Consider the following 25,326-nt stretch of genomic DNA (forward strand, 5'->3'; position numbering starts at 1 on the left):
CTCACTATTATGTTGGATCCACTATGGACTGGACTCTCACTATTATGTTGGATCCACTATGGACTGGACTCACACTATTATGTTAGATCCACTATGGACTGGACTCTCACTATTATGTTGGATCCACTATGGACTGGACTCTCACTATTATGTTGGATCCACTATGGACTGGACTCACACTATTATGTTAGATCCACTATGGACTGGACTCTCACTATCATGTTGGATCCACTATGGACTGGACTCACACTATTATGTTAGATCCACTATGGACTGGACTCACACTATTATGTTAGATCCACTATGGACTGGACTCACACTATTATGTTAGATCCACTATGGACTGGACTCACACTATTATGTTAGATCCACCATGGACTGGACTCTCACTATTATGTTGGATCCACTATGATAGATCCACTATGGACTGGACTCTCACACTATTATGTTAGATCCACTATGGACTGGACTCACTCTATTATGTTGGATCCACTATGGACTGGACTCACACTATTATGTTAGATGCACTATGGACTGGACTCACACTATTATGTTAGATCCACTATGGACTGGACTCACACTATTATGTTAGATCCACCATGGACTGGACTCTCACTATTATGTTGGATCCACTATGATAGATCCACTATGGACTGGACTCTCACACTATTATGTTAGATCCACTATGGACTGGACTCTCACACTATTATGTTGGATCCACTATGGACTGGACTCTCACTATTATGTTTGATTCACTATGGACTGGACTCTCACACTATTATGTTAGATCCACTATGGACTGGACTCTCACACTATTATGTTAGATCCACTATGGACTGGACTCTATTATGTTAGATCCATTATTGACTGGACTCCCACTATTATGTTAGATCCACTATGGACTGGACTCTCACACTATTATGTTAGATCCAATATGGACTGGACTCTCACACTATTATGTTAGATCCACTATGGACTGGACTCTCACTATTATGTACTGGACTCTCACTATTATGTTGGATCCACTATAGACTGGACTCTCACTATTATGGTAGATCCATTATGGACTGGACTCTCACTATTATGTTAGATCCACTATGGACTGGACTCTCACACTATTATGTTAGATCCACTATGGACTGGACTCTCACTATTATGGTAGATCCATTATGGACTGGACTCTCACTATTATGTTAGATCCACTATGGACTGAACTCTCACTATTATGCTAGATCCACTATGGACTGGACTCTCACACTATTATGTTAGATCCACTATGGACTGGACTCTCACACTATTATGTTAGATCCACTATGGACTGGACTCTCACACTATTATGTTAGATCCACTATGGACTGGACTCTCACTATTATGTTAGATCCACTATGGACTGGACTCTCACTATTATGTTGGATCCACTATGGACTGGATTCCCTCTATTATGTTAGATCCACTATGGACTGGACTCTCACTATTATGGAAGATCCATTATGGACTGGACTCTCACTATTATGTTAGATCCACTATGGACTGGACTCTCTCACTATTATGTTAGATCCACTATGGACTGGACTCTCACGCTATTATGTTAGATCCACTATGGACTGGACTCTCACTATTATGTTAGATCCACTATGGACTGGACTCTCACTATTATGTTGGATCCACTATGGACTGGATTCCCTCTATTATGTTAGATCCACTATGGACTGGACTCTCACACTATTATGTTAGATCCACTATGGACTGGACTCTCACTATTATGTTAGATCCACTATGGACTGGACTCTCACTATTATGTTAGATCCACTATGGATTGGACTCTCACTATCATGTTGGATCCACTATGGACTGGACTCACACTATTATGTTAGATCCACTATGGACTGGACTCACACTATTATGTTGGATCCACTATGGACTGGACTCACACTATTATGTTGGATCCACTATGGACTGGACTCTCACTATTATGTTGGATCCACTATGGACTGGACTCTCACTATTATGTTGGATCCACTATGGACTGGACTCACACTATTATGTTAGATCCACTATGGACTGGACTCTCACTATTATGTTGGATCCACTATGGACTGGACTCTCACTATTATGTTGGATCCACTATGGACTGGACTCACACTATTATGTTAGATCCACTATGGACTGGACTCTCACTATCATGTTGGATCCACTATGGACTGGACTCACACTATTATGTTAGATCCACTATGGACTGGACTCACACTATTATGTTAGATCCACTATGGACTGGACTCACACTATTATGTTAGATCCACTATGGACTGGACTCACACTATTATGTTAGATCCACCATGGACTGGACTCTCACTATTATGTTGGATCCACTATGATAGATCCACTATGGACTGGACTCTCACACTATTATGTTAGATCCACTATGGACTGGACTCACTCTATTATGTTGGATCCACTATGGACTGGACTCACACTATTATGTTAGATGCACTATGGACTGGACTCACACTATTATGTTAGATCCACTATGGACTGGACTCACACTATTATGTTAGATCCACCATGGACTGGACTCTCACTATTATGTTGGATCCACTATGATAGATCCACTATGGACTGGACTCTCACACTATTATGTTAGATCCACTATGGACTGGACTCTCACACTATTATGTTGGATCCACTATGATAGATCCACTATGGACTGGACTCTCACACTATTATGTTAGATCCACTATGGACTGGACTCTCACACTATTATGTTGGATCCACTATGGACTGGACTCTCACTATTATGTTTGATTCACTATGGACTGGACTCTCACACTATTATGTTAGATCCACTATGGACTGGACTCTCACACTATTATGTTAGATCCACTATGGACTGGACTCTATTATGTTAGATCCATTATTGACTGGACTCCCACTATTATGTTAGATCCACTATGGACTGGACTCTCACACTATTATGTTAGATCCAATATGGACTGGACTCTCACACTATTATGTTAGATCCACTATGGACTGGACTCTCACTATTATGTACTGGACTCTCACTATTATGTTGGATCCACTATAGACTGGACTCTCACTATTATGGTAGATCCATTATGGACTGGACTCTCACTATTATGTTAGATCCACTATGGACTGGACTCTCACACTATTATGTTAGATCCACTATGGACTGGACTCTCACTATTATGGTAGATCCATTATGGACTGGACTCTCACTATTATGTTAGATCCACTATGGACTGAACTCTCACTATTATGCTAGATCCACTATGGACTGGACTCTCACACTATTATGTTAGATCCACTATGGACTGGACTCTCACACTATTATGTTAGATCCACTATGGACTGGACTCTCACACTATTATGTTAGATCCACTATGGACTGGACTCTCACTATTATGTTAGATCCACTATGGACTGGACTCTCACTATTATGTTGGATCCACTATGGACTGGATTCCCTCTATTATGTTAGATCCACTATGGACTGGACTCTCACTATTATGGAAGATCCATTATGGACTGGACTCTCACTATTATGTTAGATCCACTATGGACTGGACTCTCTCACTATTATGTTAGATCCACTATGGACTGGACTCTCACGCTATTATGTTAGATCCACTATGGACTGGACTCTCACTATTATGTTAGATCCACTATGGACTGGACTCTCACTATTATGTTGGATCCACTATGGACTGGATTCCCTCTATTATGTTAGATCCACTATGGACTAGACTCTCACACTATTATGTTAGATCCACTATGGACTGGACTCTCACTATTATGTTAGATCCACTATGGACTGGACTCTCACTATTATGTTAGATCCACTATGGACTGGACTCTCACACTATTATGTTAGATCCACTATGGACTGGACTCTCACTATTATGTTAGATCCACTATGGACTGGACTCTCACGCTATTATGTTAGATCCACTATGGACTGGACTCTCACTATTATGGTAGATCCATTATGGACTGGACTCTCACTATTATGTTAGATCCACTATGGACTGGACTCTCACTATTATGTTAGATCCACTATGGACTGGACTCTCACGCTATTATGTTAGATCCACTATGGACTGGACTCTCACTATTATGTTAGATCCACTATGGACTGGACTCTCACTATTATGTTAGATCCACTATGGACTGAACTCTCACTATTATGTTAGATCCACTATGGACTGGACTCTCACGCTATTATGTTAGATCCACTATGGACTGGACTCTCACTATTATGTTAGATCCACTATGGACTGGACTCTCACTATTATGTTAGATCCACTATGGACTGGACTCTCACTATTATGTTAGATCCACTATGGACTGGACTCTCACACTATTATGTTAGATCCACTATGGACTGGACTCTCACTATTATGTTAGATCCACTATGGACTGGACTCTCACGCTATTATGTTAGATCCACTATGGACTGGACTCTCACTATTATGGTAGATCCATTATGGACTGGACTCTCACTATTATGTTAGATCCACTATGGACTGGACTCTCACTATTATGTTAGATCCACTATGGACTGGACTCTCACGCTATTATGTTAGATCCACTATGGACTGGACTCTCACTATTATGGTAGATCCATTATGGACTGGACTCTCACTATTATGTTAGATCCACTATGGACTGGACTCTCACTATTATGTTAGATCCACTATGGACTGGACTCTCACACTATTATGTTAGATCCAATATGGACTGGACTCTCACTATTATGTTAGATCCACTATGGACTGGACTCTCACACTATTATGTTAGATCCACCATGGACTGGACTCTCACTATTAGGTTGGATCCACTATGGACTGGACTCTCACACTATTATGTTAGATCCACTATGTAGTGGACTCTCTTTATTATGTTAGATCCACTATGGACTGGACTCTCACGCTATTATGTTAGATCCACTATGGACTGGACTCTCACTATTATGTTAGATCCACTATGGACTGGATTCCCTCTATTATGTTAGATCCACTATGGACTGGACTCTCACGCTATTATGTTAGATCCACTATGGACTGGACTCTCACTATTATGTTGGATCCACTATGGACTGGATTCCCTCTATTATGTTAGATCCACTATGGACTGGACTCTCACACTATTATGTTAGATCCACTATGGACTGGACTCTCACTATTATGTTAGATCCACTATGGACTGGACTCTCACACTATTATGTTAGATCCACCATGGACTGGATTCTCACTATTAGGTTGGATCCACTATGGACTGGACTCTCACACTATTATGTTAGATCCACTATGGACTGGACTCTCTTTATTATGTTAGATCCACTATGGACTGGACTCTCACTATTATGTTAGATCCACTATGGACTGGACTCTCACGCTATTATGTTAGATCCACTATGGACTGGACTCTCACTATTATGTTAGATCCACTATGGACTGGACTCTCACTATTATGTTGGATCCACTATGGACTGGATTCCCTCTATTATGTTAGATCCACTATGGACTGGACTCTCACACTATTATGTTAGATCCACTATGGACTGGACTCTCACTATTATGTTAGATCCACTATGGACTGGACTCTCACACTATTATGTTAGATCCACCATGGACTGGACTCTCACTATTATGTTGGATCCACTATGGACTGGATTCCCTCTATTATGTTAGATCCACTATGGACTGGACTCTCACACTATTATGTTAGATCCACTATGGACTGGACTCTCACTATTATGTTAGATCCACTATGGACTGGACTCTCACACTATTATGTTAGATCCACCATGGACTGGACTCTCACTATTAGGTTGGATCCACTATGGACTGGACTCTCACACTATTATGTTAGATGCACTATGTAGTGGACTCTCTTTATTATGTTAGATCCACTATGGACTGGACTCTCACACTATTATGTTAGATCCACTATGGACTGGACTCTCTTTATTATGTTAGATCCACTATGGACTGGACTCTCACACTATTATGTTAAAACTATTGAACAATAAAACAAAAATGGAGCTGTTTGGCCACAATACCCAGCAATATGTTTGGAGGAGAAAAGGTGAGGCCTTTAATCCCAGGAACAACAAACCTACTGGGACAATGAAAAAGGAGGATTACCTCCAAATTGTTCAGGACAAGCTAAAATCATCAGCCTGGAGGTCTTGGGTGCAGTTGGGTGTTCCAACAGAACAATGACCCCAAACACAGGTCAAAAGTGGTAAAGGAATGGCTAAATTAGGCTAGAGTGAAGGTTTTAGAATGGCCTTCCCAAAGTCCTGACTTAAAGGTGTGGACAATGTTGAAGAAACAAGTCCATGTCAGAAAAGCAACACATTGAAAAAGTAACATCAAATGATACATTCCCAGATGCGTGGATGCACTTGAGTCCTGAGAGGTGTCTGTCCCTCAGCAGGTCTTGCCGGCGTGTCGGAACAGGGCCTAAGTGAGACGGATGCCGTGGAGTCATATCGAGAAGTGTGCGTGTGCAATTTCCGAGCCCCCCCCCCCCCAAAAAAAAGCAGCGTGGCTGAGAGAGCGTCCATATATAGATTAGGAGCGACGCCAGGGTTCGGTCCCCAGAGCCGGGCTGTCTGTGGTGTTCCATTTGGCGGGATGACACGTCTAAAGATTGTCTAATGCCACCGGGAGACAACGCACTCATGTTTGCTCGCTCAAAGACTGAAAGGAAGGAAGGCGCGCCTGTCACACGGCGGCTGCTGAGGGTGCAGGCGGGTGACAGCTGGCGCTGCGCATCCCACCGCAGATAGCGCCATTCAGCATTTATGCTTCCTTTTTTTCCGGATTTTTGTCTTTTTTTTTTTTTTTTTCCTCCAAACACGCTAATTATGGCACCGTAATTACAATCTTAAGTCGTTTGCATTCCTCGCAGAAACCGAGGTCGTGAATGAAACACTTTTCCAGCTGACCTTTTCTGATCAGCTTTGCTTCCTGAGATCACCTGCACCTTCCGAGCCCCCCCCCCCCCCCCCCTGCCTAAACGGGCATGGGGGCGAGGGTCTCTCAGGTGGCTCAGTGACAGAGACAAACTATCGAGACGAGAACAGACGACTTGTTCATCTGGCAGCCGGGAAGCTGGCAGGGCTTGTCACTGGAAGGACAACCGGAGGTGAGAGTTGGTTAAAGTTCACGCCAAGGGATGCACAATAAACTGTGTTTTAGTTTTTGTCTTGCGCTTCTTTTTCTCTTTATTTGGTATTTTCCTGTAGCAGTTTCATGTCTTCCTTGACCGATATTCCCCGCATCTACTTTGTTTGAGCAATCAATAATATTTCAGTTGTTTTTAATCCATCTTTGTTGGGACGTTGTTGATTGTTTGTTCCACAGTAAGTCTTTGCTGTCGTCCAGCATTCTGTTTTTCTTTACTTTGTAGCCAGTTCAGTTTTATTTTCGTTCTGCATAGGCTTCCTTAAGCTTCAATGCCTTTTTGTTCTTGGCACTCACCTTTTGTTTATTTTTGGTTTAAGCATTAAACACCTTTTTACCTGCACACTGCCTCCCGCTGTTTCCGACATTTACAAAGCCATTAGCTACTGGCTGCCACCTACTAATATTGAAGAGTATAATGTGAAGTGAAGTGAATTATATTTATATAGCGCTTTTTCTCTAGTGACTCAAAGCGCTTTACATAGTGAAACCCAAACACTAAGTTACATTCAAACCAGTGTGGCTGGCACTGGAGGCAGGTGGGTAAAGTGTCTTGCCCAAGGACACAACGGCAGTGACTAGGATGGCGGAAGCGGGAATCGAACCTGCAACCCACAAGTTGCTGGCACGGCCACTTTACCAACCGAGCTAAATGTGGTAAGTAACAGTACAGACACTCAACAATGGCACATTATTTGCGGATTATAATTACTGGTTTGCGAAAAACATTTTTTAAACCCATCCATCCATCCATCGTCTTCTGCGTATCAGAGGTCTGGTCGCGGGGGCAACAGCCTAAGCAGGGAAACCCAGACTTCCCTCTCCCCAGCCACTTCGTCTAAAATGTTTTATTTTTTAAACCAAATAGATCAAATCATATAATCTCCCACGGCACATCAGACTGTATCTCACGGCACAGTGGTGGAAACACACTGCTCTAGACTATTAGCTGCTGCTTTTTTCTTACACTTTGACCCCTGCTGTTTTATAAAATGGTGCAGCTAATAGATGGATTTTTCTTAATGATGCGTATACTAAAATGGTTTGTTATTGATTGTGCTGCGGGCGCCATCTTTTGGACAAGTTTGCTCACTCAAAAATGTACTTCCTGTTTTAATGCCTTGAACCGGAAGTAAAACCGTCCACAGCGTTTCTGCTCTAATTTAGCCTCTAAAGCAGGGGTCCCCAAAAAAATTTAAAATTATTTTTTTAACTACGAAACAAAATCAATAAATATTAATACATTTTATATTATGTATATATAATTATTGATATTTTAAATACGTCCTTTCTAATCCGTTTTATACGGCTTGTTACTCTCGGTGTCCCCTCGTCGCTCAGGCAAATCATAGTCTAAAAATGCATTTTCCCATCGATAACGTGACATCATGGTGTTCGGAATATATATATATATATATATATATATATATATATATATGTATATATATATATATATAAATGATAAATGGGTTGTACTTGTATAGCGCTTTTCTACTTTCAAGGTACTCAAAGCGCTTTGACACTACTTCCACATTTACCCATTCACACACACATTCACACACTGATGGAGGGAGCTGCCATGCAAGGCGCTAACCAGCACCCATCAGGAGCAAGGGTGAAGTGTTTTGCTGAGGACACAACGGACGTGACGAGGCTGGTACTAGGTGGGGATTGAACCAGGAACCCTCGGGTTGCGCACGGCCACTTTTCCACGCCATCTATATATATACATATATGTATATATACATATATGTATATATATATATGCATACTGGCCCCCGGCCAAATTTTTTTAACCCAATGCGGCCCCCGAGTCAAAAAGTTTGGGGACCCCTGCTCTAAAGGCTTAGTGACCACGTGCATGGACAGCACCTTTTAGCTCTTATTTCCACAATTGTGTACACTACTGAATTGGGGTCTTATGGCCTCTTTTGTGGACACTTATTCTGCTATCTGGTGGTGTCAGAAGAGTATAACAGACAATAGAATTTGGAAAAAAAAAAAGTATAAAAATAAGAATTAGCATGTCACTAAACATCAATCAATCAATCAATCAATGTTTATTTATATAGCCCCAAATCACAAATGTCTCAAAGGACTGCACAAATCATTACGACTACAACATCCTCGGAAGAACCCACAAAAGGGCAAGGAAAACTCACACCCAGTGGGCAGGGAGAATTCACATTCAGTGGGATGCCAGCGACAATGCTGACTATGAGAAACCTTGGAGAGGACCTCAGATGTGGGCAACCCCCCCCCTCTAGGGGACCGAAAGCAATGGATGTCGAGCGGGTCTAACATGATACTGTGAAAGTTCAATCCATAGTGGCTCCAAGACAGCAGCGAGAGTCCCGTCCACAGGAAACCATCTGAAGCGGATCAGCAGCGTAGAGATGTCCCCAACCGATACAGGCGAGCGGTCCATCCTGGGTCCCGACGAGCGGTCCATCCTGGGTCTCGACTCTGAAGTCCATGAAGTACACATTTGTGTACTTATGGACTAAGTACATCATATCAATAGATTATTCTTAGTTTATATTCTAATTAGGGTCCAATAACCAAGAATAGCAAACAGAAAAGAAAAAGCATGTAAACAAACAGCTTGGGCCTTTAGAGGCTAAAGGATTATTCATTCATCTCTCCGAACAACGTTTGTCTTTTTAAGTTTTCAGATCAGATCGGTCAGATTTGTTTTCATTTAGACTATATAGCATTACCACATTTCTTTATATAAAAACATTTCTGTAAGTATGTATTTATGTGTGTTTTGAGCACAGTAAGAGCAGCATCTGCACAAAAAAAGTGGGTTTCATTGTGGATGCACTGCAGGGCTGCTAATCCAATGCCCATAAAAAGTGGTACATGTCTGCTGCTTGTTTGAAAACATAGCAAACAACCACAAGCAGGAGCATGATAACAAGGAGGAGCATGATAACAAGAAGGAGCATGATAACAAGGAGGAGCATGTTGACAAGAAGGAGCATGATAACATGAAGGTGCAGTAAATGGTCGAGTGTCTCCGTGGTGAAAGACGCAAAAAAAAAAAAAAAAAATTTAAATAAGGCGATCTGCACCAGCTATGTAACGATTGTAAATCACACCCAACACGCTCACTAATAGTACATGCTATTTTATGGATTGAACATGCTGTTTAGAGCCTGGTATTTAGATCTTAATCAAACAAGCCCCAGGTGTGTTATTCTGACAATCAGCCAAATTTATTTTGTTTTGTGCTTTCTGTACCGTACATAACTTCTGTTTTGAGTCTCTTTGCTCATGCAGAATGAAACATGATTAAAATATAATTGAAAAATTAACGATACGTACCGTACTTTCCAGACTATAAGGCGCACTTAAAAATTTGTTTTTTTTATTCTCAAAACTCAACAGTACGCCTTATAAGCCGGTGCGCCTAATCTAAAGAATAATTCTGGTTTTGCTTACCCACCTCGAAGCAATTTTAATTGGTACATAGTGTAATGATAAGTGTGACCAGTAGATGGCAGTCAAACATAAGAGATAAGTGTAGCCTGCACTATGACGACAATATGACCCAAGTACAAACCCCATTTCCATATGAGTTGGGAAATTGTGTTAGATGTAAATATAAACAGAATACAATGATTTGCAAATCATTATCAACCCATATTCAGTTGAATATGCTACAAAGGCAAGATATTTGATGTTCAAACTAATAAAAAAATTTTTTTTTGCAAATAATAATTAACTTTAGAATTTGATGCCAGCAACACGTGGCAATAAATAATGATAAAGTTGAGAAATGCTCATCAAACACTTATTTGGAACATCCCACAGGTGTGCAGGCTAATTGGGAACAGGTGGGTGCCATGATTGGGTATAAAAGCAGCTTCCATGAAATGCTGAGTAATTCACAAACAAGGATGGGGCGAGGGTCACCACTTTGTAAGCAAATTGTCGAACAGTTTTAGAACAACATTTCTCAACAAGCTATTGCAAGGAATTTAGGGATTTTACCATCTACGGTCTGTAAAATCATCAAAAGGTTCAGAGAATCTGGAGAAATCACTGCATGTAAGCAATGATATTCCGGACCTTTGATCCCTCAGGCGGTACTGCATCAAAAACCGACATCAGTGTGTAAAGGATATCACCACATGGGCTCAGGAACACTTCATAAAACCACTGTCAGTAACTACAGTTGGTTGCTACATCTTTAAGTGCAAGTTAAAACTCTGCTATGCAAAGCAAAACCTATTTAACAACAACACCCAGAAACGCCGCTGGCTTCGCTGGGCCCGAGCGCATCTAAGATGGACTGATGCAAAGTGGAAAAGTGTTCTGTGGTCTGACGAGTCCACATTTTAAATTATATCTGGAAACAGAGGACGTGGTGTCCTCCGGAACAAAGAGGAAAATAAGCATTCGGATTGTTATAGGCGCAAACTTCAAAAGCCAGCATGTGTGATGGTATGGGGGTGTATTAGTGCCCAAGGCATGGGTAACTTACACATCTGTGAAGGCACCATTAATACTGAAAGGTCCATACAGGTTTTGGAACAACATATGTTGTCATACAAGCAACGTTATCATGGATGCCCCTGCTTATTTCAGCTAGACAATGCCAAGCCATGTGTTACAGCAGCGTGGTTTCGTAGTAAAAAAAAGTGCGGGTACTTTCCTGGCCTGCCTGCAGTCCAGACCTGTCTCCCATGGAAAATGTGTGGCGCATTATGAAGCGTAAAATACGCCAGCGGAGACCCCGAACTGTTGAACGACTGAAGCTCTACATAAAACAATAATGGGAAAGAATTCCACTTTCGAAGCTTCGACAATTAGTTTCCTCAGTTCCCAAACGTTTATTGAGTTTTAAAAGAAAAGGTGATGTAACATAGTGGTGAACATGCCCTTTCCCAACTACTTTGGCACGTGTTGCAGCCATGAAATTCAAAGTTAATTCTAGTTTGCAAAAAAAAAAATAGGTTTATGAGTTTGAATATCAAATATGTTGTCTTTGTAGCATATTCAACTGAATATGGGTTGAAAAGGATTTGCAAATCATTGTATTCTGTTTATATTTACATCTAACAATTTCCCAACTCATATGGAAACGGGGTTTGTATTTTGTTTAGTGCTTTCTGTCCTGTACATCCCTTCTGTTTTGAGTCTCTTTGCTCATGCAGAATGAACCGTGATTAAAATATAATTTAAACATGAACAATATGTACTGTAATATTCTAGACTATAGGGCGCACTTGAGAATATTTTTTTTTATTCTCAAAACTCAACAGTGCACCTGATAACCCGGTGCGCCTAATGTAAGGAATAATTCTGGTTTTGCTTACCGACCTCAAATACATTTTAATTGGTACATGGTGTAATGATAAGTCTGACCAGTAGATGGCATGCAAGCACTATGACGACAATATGACTCAAGTAAACAACACCAACAAGTTATATGTTCCACTGAAAATATAGAACATTATACACTATCAGAATGTTTTAGTATGACTTTGGTAAGCTATGAATCCGCACCACTTGATGGATTGTCGACGTATTATTATGGTGTGTGTATAAGGTAAGTTTTGTTTGGAGTTTTGTTTTGCAATATTATGCAAAATCAACTTTCCTTACCTTCTGGTACCTGCTGATCTGTATTTGGGATCTGCATAAATCCTGAAAAACTGCGAGAATCCGCCTTTGTAGTTGATAAGCTTTTTCTTTTTCCTATCTTCTTGTTATGTGACATTCATCCTCCACTGTTGCCATTTCTAATATAAAGTAGTGTAAAGTTCTTACTTATATCTGTCAGTAAACTCGCCATGAAAGCACTAAAACATACCGGTGTAGTGACTTTACATTATTCACCCAAGGGACTTTAGTTATAAGAGCGTTCTGGTCGGACGGTTTTTCCCTGGACACATTTCCGGTGGTGGTGTTGTTTCCGGATAAGATGCTGCTGCTCCGTTATTGATTGAAGTGAGGTCTGAATGTCATTAAAACAGTTAGCGCCATCTTTTGACACTTCTTTCTCTTCCGTCCTTGCACGCTACACCGCTACAACAAAGATGACGGGGAGAAGACGCTGCCGAAGGTGAGCCACGTAAATAGAAAGAACCAAAGAACCACAATTACATGTTATGTAGACCACAAGGAAGTGTTTTCCACCTAGAAAAAATAAAAATAAAATAAGAACCCTTTAATGCACCCTATAATCTGGTGCGCCTTATATATAAAAAAAGATGAAAAATACACCATTCATCGGCAGTGGGCCTTGTAATCCAGTGCACACTATGGTCCGGAAAATATGGTAAGTGCTTATGTTCCTACAGGGGACGAATAGCTTGCAAAACAATAATAAATATATTAGCATTGTTAAAAGAAGCGAAGGCTGGTGGTGCAGCTGCGTGCCCGTTTGCATTGAGTGGGAGAGAGAGCGGCACAATAAAGATCACCTTACTAACGATCATTGGCAATTTACAGTCTCCATGTTTGCACCGTGGGAGGAAGAACATGCAGACTCGGCACAGGCCGGCCTGCCTAGCCTTTTAATGCTCGTTAAACGGTGAATGTGTTGCCGCTCTTACAGTGACCTGAACATCCTCACCAGCAACTCACACTCACTTTACCATGTTGCCTCATCACACAGTGATCGGGACATATGCTGGTGAGGATTAAAAAAAAGAAAAAAGAGGAAAGAGTACGGCTCATCAACAGAACAGCGGGATGGTATCCTCCTGGCTCAAGGGCTGAAACGGGATTTGAGCCTGCAACTGGTGACGGGTACCGTATTCCCTTGAAACTAAGGCCAAACTCCCTCTCAGCAATTTTCAACAGCAACAAAGCAAGCGTGTTTGGTGGAAAACGCTCAAACTTAAAGTATGGCTCCATTCGTTCCAAATGTGCTAGCTTTATGCTAACTTGCATTGTCTTTGCCATATAGACAGTCTACAATTAGCATTGGCGATTTTATGTGGCGAGTTTAACACCTCCAATTTTAGCAATGGCAACCGCAACTGAGATGAATGTTGCATTCACACAGCTGGTGTGTGATAGGTACAACACGTACAGTACAAACACTTTTTAGGGCGCAACATTCAGACACATTCAGCTTCCTAGTGAGACAAAATACCTTGGATAGACTACACAATACTGCCGTCTACTGTCTTGGAAGTGCAACAGCATTGCGAATGAGACTCAAATGGTAAAAGAAAACAAGTTATGACAACTGGGCAGCTCAGTTGTCATAATCAGCTCATAATTTTTTTTAAATTTTTAAATTAAAAAGAAAACATTCCTACTGATCAGGAATTGGTACACACTAAAAAATACCGGGTTATTTTGATAACCCAATTTATGAGTTGCTGGTGTTGGGTTACATTTTGGAGTTATTTTCATGACTAACAATCCATTTTTGGGGGGAAATTAAAATCTTGATGTGGCTCGCGGGCCACAAATGAATTGGGCCTGCTTTAGTGTGTCAGTGGTTTACTTACTTTTACACTTACATGACAGTTAAGAAAGTTAAAGTATTACTTACGACAAAAGGTTCCTAACCATTTTTAACTCGGGGCCAAACTTGTCCAGTACAGAGGTACCAGGGGCCCACTCAATTATTAACACTAAATGAGTCATCCTACTCCAGATCTTAATTGTATTCAATAATTGTATACAACCTACTTACTATTTAAAACCTTGTCAAATGCGTTAATCAGAAATATTATTGTTTATGTAAAACATAAATCTTAGGCTTAGGTCAGGCTGATTACACAAAATAAACAATAACCAAATATACTGCATAAGAAGGGACTCATAAACAACCAACAAAACAAGTGCATATATAATTGTGTAGTGCTAAAATAAATAAACTAAATGATGTTCCTTAACTAAAATGTCAATCAAATGTACCACTTTGGTCTTACTTTTTGTGCTTAAAAAAATCTCTATGACTTTAGCCATAGACTTTTGCCGTTTGTTTGAGACTGCCAGAAGTGGTGGAGAAGTGTATTACAACCGAGTACCGCTGAGAAACACATAATCGGTTTCCGCGTTTGGCGCCCCCTTACCTATGCAGTAGCAGAGGACGATGGACAGCACGACGGCGACGCCCACCGCGATGAGGGCAGTGCACTTCCAGGAGCAGTGCTTGGGCGACTTCTTGAACTTGAAGGCCCCCCTGGACAGGCTGCTCCGGGGCAGGGGCCGCGCCGGGGTGGAGTAAACCGTCCCCGTCGCCATGGTGTAGCCGGGGGCCGCCGCCCCGAAGAAGGGTGTGGTCCCTGTGCCCGTCTTAAATAGGAAGTGCCTGCCAAAAGAAAGCCATTAGATGAGCGATGCTTCCGATAAGAAGATGGTTGTATTCAAAATGCCACAGTTAAGTTAAGTTGGGTATGAAAGCAGCTTCCATGAAATGCTCAGTCATTCACAAACAACGACGGGGCGAGGGTCACCACTTTGTCAACAAAAGTGTGAGCTAATTGTTTAAGAACAACATTTCTCAACCAGCTATTGCAAGGAATTTAGGGATTTCACCATCCACGGTACGTAATATCATCAAAAAGTTCAGAGAATTTGGAGAAATCACTGCACACAAGCCATTATATTACTCACCTTGGATTCCTCAGGCAGTACTACATAAAAAAATGATATCAGTGTGTAAAGGATATCACCACATGGGCTCAGGAATACTTCAGAAAACCACTGTCAGTAACTACAGCGATGCATCTAATAAGAAGATGGTTGTATTCAAAAGGCCACAGTTAAGTTAAGTTGGGTATAAAAGCAGCTTCCAGAAATACTCAGTCATTCACAAAACAAGGATGGGGCGAGGGTCACCACTTCGTGGACAAATGCGTGAGCAAATTGTCCAACAGTTCAAGAACAAACTTTTCTCAACCAGCTATTGCGAGGAATTTAGGGATTTCACCAGCTACGCTCCATCAAAAGGTTCAGAGAATCAGGAGAAATCACTGCATGTAAGCAGTAATGCCTGTGACCTTGGATCCCTCAGGCGGTAATGCATCAAAAAGCAACATCAGTGTGTAAAGGATATCACAACATGGGCTCAGGAACACTTCAGAAAACCACTGTCAGTAACTACAATTGCTCGCTACATCTGTAACTGCAAGTTAAAACTCTACTATTCAAAGCAAAAGCAATTTATCAACAACACCCAGAAACGCCGCCGGCTTTGCTGGGCCCGGTCTCATCCAAGATGGACTGATGCAAAGTGTTCTGTGGTCTGACAAGTCCACATTTCACATTATTTTTGAAAACTGTGAATGTTGTCATGGTGTAGCTGGGGACCGCCGCCCCAAAGAAGGGTGTGGTCCCTGTGCCTGCCTTAAAAAGAAAGTGCCTTCCAAAAGAAAGTGTTTTAGATAGTCTAATAATAAGATGGTTTATTCAAAATGCCACAGTTAAGTTAAATTGGCTATAAAAGCAGCTTCCAGAAATGCTGAGTCATTAACAAAACAAGGATGGGGTGAGTGTCACCACTTAGTGGACAAATGTGTGAGCAAATTGTTCAACAGTTCAAGAAAAACTTTTCTCGATGAGCCATTGCAAGGAATTTAGGAATTTCACTATCTACGGTACGTAATATCATTAAAAGTTTCAGAGAACCTGGAGAAATCACTGCACACAAGCCATGATATCACGGACCTTCGATCACTTAGGCGGTACTGCATAAAAAAAAAAAAAAATGACATCAGTGTGTAAATGATATCACCACATGGGCTCAGAAACGCTTCAGAAAACCACTGTCAATAACTACAGTTGGCCGCTACATCTGTAAGTGCAAGTTAAAATTCTACTATGCAAAGCCAAAGCCATTTATCAACAACACCCAGAAATAATAGACTGATTCAAAATTGTAAAAGTGTTCTGTGGTCTGACGAGTCCACATTTCAAATTGTTTTTGGAAACTGTGGACGTCGTCATGGTGTAGCCGGGGACCGCCGCCCCGAAAAAGGGTGTGGTCCCTTTGCCCGTCTTAAAAAGGAAGGGCCTGCCAAAAGAAAGTGTTTTAGACGAGTGACGCTTCTAATAAGAAGATGGTTGTACTCAAAATGCTCAAATGATTTCCACAGTCGGCGTGCTGTTAGGCAGATTTAACGCAATAACCCACACAGCAGGGTGGGCCGCGAGCAAACAATACATCATAAAAACAATGGACTCCTACTTGCTCGCTTGACCTTTCACAGCCGGGCCAAGGCTAATTGCCCATTATACCTGGCCTAATTAAGAGGCTTTAATCAAATGCATTACGGAGGGATCGTCCTATTAACTTTGAAACCCCCACGTGAAAAGCTCTTAAGTAAATGAATTAGGCCTTGTTGCCACTCTTGCCACGACTCACAGATTAATACCCCCGATGCCTGGCGGGCTCCGAGAGGACAGTCAGGGGGAAATTGGAGCCACTGACCATGCACTGCAAATGGCCCCGCAGCCTTGAAGTGTACTGTCCGCACAGCGGGGGGGCTTCATTAAGGAGCACTTTTTTACCAGCCGTCACGACCCGACGCATCAGTCTGAATTCCGCCTGATTGGGTTCGGTTTGGATAATGTGAAGCTATTAAATTAACTTCATACGCTGGACGGAACTGGACTGAATTACGCTGAGAGGGGCTTTAAATTATTTTGGCAGCGCTGCTTGGTGTACTGCAATACTGAAGCCGGGGACTGCAACAACATCCACTCTGGTGCAAGACTACACTGCAGTATATCAATTACAGGACCTCCCCTAATCACCTGGTAACACAGGTGGGTAGAGTGCCCAGAAATTGTACTCAAATCACAGTACCGTTACTTTGGAGAGGCGGAGCTGACAGTCCGGAGCGGCAGGGCACGCTGGAGCCCGGCCCAAGCATGTCCTTCCTTGGTGGTCCATGGAACCAGCACAATGGCAAGAGACTGTCACAGTTACTATCTTGCCGATTGTATTGTACCATATGTCCCGGCAAGAAATCTGCGTTCAAAAGACTCCGGCTGATTAGTGATTCCTAGAGCCCAAAACAAGTCTGCGGGCTATAGAATGTTTTCCGTTCGGGCTCCAGTACTCTGGAATGCCCTCCCGGTAACAGTTTGAGATGCTACCTCAGTAGAAGCATTTAAGTCTCACCTTAAAACTCATCTGTATACTCCAGCCTTTAAATATACCTCCTTTTTTGACCAGTTGATCTGCCGCTTCTTTTCTTTTTTCTCCTATGTCCCCCCCTCCCTTGTGGAGGGGGTCCGGTCCGATGACCATGGATGAAGTACTGGCTGTCCAGAGTCGAGACCCAGGATGGACCGCTCGTCGGGACCCAGGATGGACCGCTCGCCTGTGTATCGGTTGGGGACATCTCTACGCTGCTGATCCGCCTCCACTTGGGATGGTTTCCTGTGGACGGGACTCTCGCTGCTGTCTTGGATCCACTTTGAACTGAACTCTCGCGGCTGTGTTGGAGCCACTATGGAATGAACTTTCACAGTATCATGTTAGACCCGCTCGACATCCATTGCTTTCGGTCCCCTAGAGGGGGGGGGGGGGGGGTTGCCCACATCTGAGGTCCTCTCCAAGGTTTCTCATAGTCAGCATTGTCACTGGCGTCCCACTGGATGTGAATTCTCCCTGCCCACTGGGTGTGAGTTTTCCTTGCCCTTTTGTGGGTTCTTCCGAAGATGTCATAGTCGTAATGATTTGTGCAGTCCTTTTAGACATTTGTGATTTGAGGCTATATAAACAAACATTGATTGATTGATTGATTGATGGCGGCAAGGAGGCGGAGAATGCGAGTGAGCGATGAGGCGGGTGTGCCGGGAGTGAAGCCGCAGGCGAGATCAGGTGCGTGGATCGTGCACCTGGACACAATCAATGTACCTCTATCTCCTCTCAATGTATAAAAGGGGAGAAGGAGGAAAGATAGAGGCAGAAGGAGTTGGAGAGCCTGCAGCATTGGATGAGAAGCGAAAGCGAAGAGAGCAAGTCTCCGACGATGACGACGGGGGCAGCTGGAGAGCGAGACGGAGGAGCAAGCAGTGGGAGCGACGACGGCGCAAAAGACTTTCTTTATTTGAAAAATAAACAAGAGTCAAACCTGAGCAAGCATGTCCTTCCTTGGTGGTCCATGGAACCCGCACGATGGCAAGAGACTGTCACAGTTACTTTAGAGCAGTGGTGTCAAACCAGTTTTATCCGGTCCGCGGAATGAGTTTGCTAAGTGTAAAAATTTGCAGAAAATATAGAATGAAATAAACTGTTGTTCTAAATGTGTCCACTAGATGTCACAATAGCAATTATTTGTATCTTTGTAGATCCGTGTTTTTGAACCTTTTCTGAGCCGAAGTACATTGTTTTCATTGAAAAAATTCTGAGGCACACCACCAGAAAACATGAAAAAATGAAACTCAGCAGCCGATATTGACAATAAAAAGTCATTCTCGCAAGTGTTGGATATGACTTTAAAGCATAACCAAGCATGCATCACTATAGGTCTTGTCTCAAAGTAGGTGTACTGTCCCCACCTGTCACATCAAACCCTGACTTATTGGACTTTTTTGCAATGTTTTCTCTGTGTAGAGTTTAAGTCCTTGTCTTGCGCTCCTATTTTATTGTTGATTGTCATGGCATTTACGGATGCACTTTGTGGACGCCATCTGCTCCACTCGCAGTAAGTCTTTTTTTTTTTTTTTTTTTTTTTCTGTTTTTTTTATTAAATCAACACAAAAACACACAAGATACACTTTCCATCAGTGCATCAACCCCCCAAAGAAAACCCCTCCCTCCCCCATTCACACCCAGCCACACCCACTCACACAAAAAAGGGTTGTTTCTTTCTGCTACCAAAATGCTGGTTCCCACAACATATATAACACAGTCTGCAAGGGACACAGTCCCTGAAACACACATGATTGTGTGTGTCGCCGGTCCACTAACACTATCATTAATTACTATTTTTTATGTAATTGTTTTATATGATTTTACTTTCTTTTTTATCCCAAAAAATGTCATTTTTTTCCTTTTTTTTAATCTCATTTTATTTTATTAAAAAAAAAAAAAATAAAAAAAATAACCTTATCTTCATCAGACCAGGTTGTTAATGGAATTAGACTTGTCTAAAAGGCTTTTAAAACCAGGTCCAGTCCAGACAATGTCAAGTTGGGCTCAGCAACACACACCCTCATCCATGTACAACAACAAAAATTAGGGAAACAACAGATTGCATATAAGTTATAAACAAAATTACATTTTCATAAAAAGCATTTGTGTATAGTCCATATTATGTCCAAGTCAGATTCAACACACACCTTCATTTTGTACACTCAAAAATAGGGAACACAACAACAGATAGCATATATGTTGCTGTTGTTGCATATCTATAAACATTATTACATTTTCATAATAAGCCTTTAAGGATTTCCCATCTTTTTTCATGTTTTTTGGCATCATTATCGTTGTCAATCATGTATCTTTCTAAAGTTAAAAAATACTGAATAAATGTTTTAAAGAAAGTAATACTAAGTGAATATCTATTTTTGGCCTTAAAAATAAACCTTTTACCAAGTACTATAATTAAATTGACTAAGTCATGCTTGTCAATAAACTCTCCTAAAATAACAGAAACTATATCAAGCTTCATAAACAAACCAATCCTTGAACACGTTTTTTTCAACTTCCACCCAAAAAGAAGACACAATATAACAATACCAAAACAAATGCAGGGTGGATTCAGATTCCTGACAGCAAAAGCGGCAATCATCTGACTCAGTCATATTCCATAGTTTGAACATTTTCCCCGTGGGTAGGAAGTTTTAAATAATTTTAATTTGAAAATAACGGTTTTGCACATCGATAGTAGTTTTGTAGATTAGTTTGAATATGGTATCCCACGGCAACGGGCAGTCAAAAAAGTCCTCCCAATTTCCATATGTGTTACATGGGACAGCCTTCAAAGATTTCTTTATTAAATAAAAATTATATATTTTTTTATTAATTTTAGTTCCTTTTTGCCAACTACAATTTCTTATTAGAGGTTTACAAACTAGTAATTTAGGAATTCCATAATTAATTATTTGTTTCCATCTTTTCCTAATTACTCCAGTTAGTTGATTAAAAGAAAAGCTTGAACAAGCATCATCATTCATTGGTTCTAAATTCATCATACTTCATATATAGCTCGGTTGGTAGAGTGGCCGTGCCAGCAACTTGAGAGTTGCAGGTTCGATTCCCGCTTGTGCCATCCTAGTCACTGCCGTTGTGTCCTTGGGCAAGACACTTTACCCACCTGCTCCCAGTGCCACCCACACTGGTTTAAATGTAACTTAGATATTGGGTTTCACTATGTAAAGCGCTTTGAGTCACTTGAAAAAAAAAAAAAAAGTGCTATATAAATATAATTCACATAATTTTACCATTCTCATTGATAATATCATTGACAAAAATGATTCCTCTTTCAAACATATTTTTCCAAAAGAAAGGCTTTCCATCTATTAAAATATTAGAGTTCATCCATATTATCTGCTGCAAAATATCATCTCTTTTTTTTGGCACATGAAATTCAAAACACCACCATGAGTGGATTGTTTCCTTTATGAACCCCTCCATGTTTCCCAGCAGACTCTCTACATAAGAAAAATGGGAGGGGATCACTTGTAAAAAAGGATACAATTTTCTTTGATACATGACATGTTTTCTGTCCAACAGGACACTTGTGTACCGCTCAGTATTTAAGTACATCTTTGGAACAAGTGATGCTTTTAAAGAGAGACACATAGCTTCGAGGTTGAGAAGTTTTAGGCCCCCATATTCATACTCATTGTACAAAACCTTTCTTTTAATCTTTTCTGGTTTGCCCTCCTCTGTTCATAAACCTTAAAGAAGTTTTGTGATGGAGCTGGTAATGACAAAAGCAAAAAAATAAACTGAGGAATAATCAATGAGTTGACAATAGATATTTTACCATATAAGGTTAAGGATTTCCCTTTCCATAGTTGCATAATTTTGTCCAGCTTTCTTAGTCGATTATCATAATCTTCCAGATTCTCTGGTACAACAACACCAAGTATGTTAACAGGTCCATCTGTCCACAAAACATGCACTTTGCATTCCATTCGGAAGGATGTTCCCTTTAGATTTCCGATCCTTAACATTTTACATTTATCATAATTAAGCTTAAGCCCAGATTGCTGTGAAAATATATCCAAAAGATCAAGGAGGTTCCGCAAACAATGAGGATTGGGGCTGATAAAGAAGCTTGTATCGTCTGCATACATTGTTATTTTACTTTCAATATTATTATTGCTGAGCCCTTCAATATTTTGATTCAATCTAACTTTAATCGCTAATATTTCCATAGCAATAATAAATAGGTATGGAGACAAAGGGCACCCTTGTTTTAGACCTCTTAATAGAGGTATTGTCCCAGAGATGTATCCGTTATTGATAATTTTACAGTCAGTTTTATTATATAGTGTCTTGATCCAATGTAATAGAGAGTTGCCAAAATTGAAAAAAACTAAGCTTTTACAAAAAAAATCTAAGCTAATTTTGTCAAAAGCCTTCTCCAGGTCGGCTACAAAAATTAAGCCTCTTTTATTCTCCATATTATAATTTTCAATAATTTCTAATAACTGTCTAATATTATTTCCTATGTTTCTTCCTTGTAGGAAACCTGATTGATCTTGGTGAATAATATTTGACAAAACAGACTTAAGTCGTGTAGCCAAACATTTTGTCAGTATCTTAGCATCATAACACTGAATTGGTCTCCAATTTTTAAGATAAACTGGGTCTTTATACTGACCATTTATTTCCTGTTTCGACAATAAAGAAATAATACCTTCTGTTTGAGTGTTGGACAAAGAAGCTATTTTATATGAGTAATTAAAACTAAAAAGCAATGGTTTCTTAATATTTCATAAAATACTTGATAAACCTCAATAGGTATTCCATCTAATCCTGGGGTTTTCCCTGGATGAAAAGATTTAACAGCTTCCACAAGTTCTTCCTCTCCAATGAAGCCTTCACATAAAAGGCTTTCCTCAGAATTCAATTTTTTTTCATAATTTTCTGGAAAAAAAATTGTAGTTTTAGGAGGAATTACCGGATTAGAAAAAATATTTTAAAAGTAATTTTCCATTTCTTTCAGCAATGTGGTGTGCGTATTCAATACCTTTCCATTTGTTTTAATAAGCTTGGAAATGTTCTTTTTGGAACGATTTTTTGTTTGGATATTTAAGAAGAATTTAGAACACTTCTCACCTTTTTTCATCCAGATTGCTCTGTTGCAGTCATAACTTTTCAATAATTTTTTTTCAACTAAGTCTGCTAACTCTTCTTGTTTGGCTGTAAAGGAATTTAGTTGCTCACTAGTTGGATTATCATTACCATCTATATTTTTTTGTAAGTCCTCAATTTCTTTCTTTAATTCCTGTTGTTGTTTTTTTTTCTCCATGAAGAGTACGAAATTGCGTATCCCCTAAAACAACATTTGAAGGCTTCCCAAACTGTTTGAGGGTTTGATGATCCAACATTGTTTTTAAAAAAGTCAGTAATAAATTGCTTTCTTTTTTCAATAAATTTATCATCCTGTAGAAGCATTTGATTAAACTTCCAATATCCGGGTCCACGTGTATTATCTTCAATTGAAATAGTTCATCCTATACAATTATGATCCGAACGCAATTTATCATCGATTGATATTGCAGTTACTTTGTTTAGCAATGAAAATGATATCAAAAAATAGTCAATACGACCTGCCTGGTTTTGTCTTCTCCATGTATATACCGTACTAACCTAGGATTTTTGAATCTCCAGATATCAATTAAATCAAATGCATCCATAACATTTTGAATCTTTTGTAAAGATTGAGGATGATAATCCATCGAAAAATTCCCTTTTCGGTCCAAAACTTTATCCAAAGCAACATTAAAGTCCCTAACAGTAATAATTTCTCCTTGTTGTTTTTGCATCATATCATTTATTTCTTCAAAAAAGGAAGGTTCATCAAAATGCACATCTTTTGATCCTGAATAATCATATTTAATATTAACCAGCGTCCTTGAGTCTTTTTCCATAGAATTAAATTGAAAATTAAATGTATTTTTAATCAAAATCATAACACCTTTTGAGTTTCTGTGACCATGTGAAAAGAAAATCGGACCATCCCATTCTTTTCTCCATTTAGGTTCATTTAAATTTGCTGAATGTGTTTCTTGAAGACAAAAAATATCTTGTTCTTTTGCCTTCAGCCACATAAATATAAGTATTCTTTTTCTGTTGTCTGCAAGACCATTTCAGTTATAACTAATTATTCCAACTTCATTATCATTCCTATAAACCATATGACCTAAGTAAATACATAATACCTTTGATTGATTCTCTTAATAACATAAGTTTCATAGACATGAAAATCTTGTAACTAAAAATTGCATTATCATCTGCTATTTCTAAGGAAAACAATACCCCCACTAATAAACCCACAGACACACCACAGCACACAAGACAAACAAACACATACCTCCCAAAATATATTATTCGCTGACCGTTTCCCAACATCTAACTACATTGTCCAGTCCCAAAACAAAATGTCAATTCATATCCTTCAAGTCGTCGCCATGGCGATGTCGCAATGACGTAATCACTACGTGACATTGTTATTGTTCCTCACATGTATCGTACAACTCACCGTTGACGTATAGTTTATCCACAACAAGGCGAGCTTGTTGTCCTTTCTGCCTAAAGGACTTCATAATTGGAAATAACTTACGTGGTTTCTCCACCACCTCAATTGGGTATTGGCTGGTCATGAAGAATTTAGTACCTTTAAGTCTTCTGGAGAGAGCAAGCACTTCGTCTTTACATTTGAAGTGAATTGAAGTGAATTATATTTATATAGCGCTTTTCTCTAGTGACTCAAAGCGCTTTACATAGTGAAACCCAATATCTAAGTTACATTTAAACCAGTGTGGGTGGCACTGGGAGCAGGTGGGTAAAGTGTCTTGCCCAAGGACACAACAGCAGTGACTAGGATGGCAGAAGCGGGAATCGAACCTGCAACCCTCAAGTTGCTGGCACGGCCACTCTACCAACCGAGCTATGCCGGTTGGAGTTAGTAAACTTCACAAGCATAGGTCTCGGCTTAGCATC

The 25,326-nt window shown here is 40.3% G+C and overlaps 1 protein-coding gene across 1 annotated transcript in view; it reads right to left on the reverse strand.

Annotated features, from left to right (window-relative positions):
- Positions 1-25,326, reverse strand: part of si:dkey-237h12.3 (teneurin-3) — a 627,006-nt gene that overhangs the window by 293,635 nt on the left and 308,045 nt on the right. Inside the window, exon 6 of the mRNA XM_061892022.1 lies at positions 15,263-15,501. Coding sequence (XP_061748006.1) covers positions 15,263-15,501 — 239 coding nt within the window. The remainder of the gene's footprint in view (positions 1-15,262; positions 15,502-25,326) is intronic.

This window comes from Nerophis ophidion, linkage group LG29 (genome assembly GCF_033978795.1).
Source record: "Nerophis ophidion isolate RoL-2023_Sa linkage group LG29, RoL_Noph_v1.0, whole genome shotgun sequence".
NCBI classification, from domain to species: domain Eukaryota; kingdom Metazoa; phylum Chordata; class Actinopteri; order Syngnathiformes; family Syngnathidae; genus Nerophis; species Nerophis ophidion.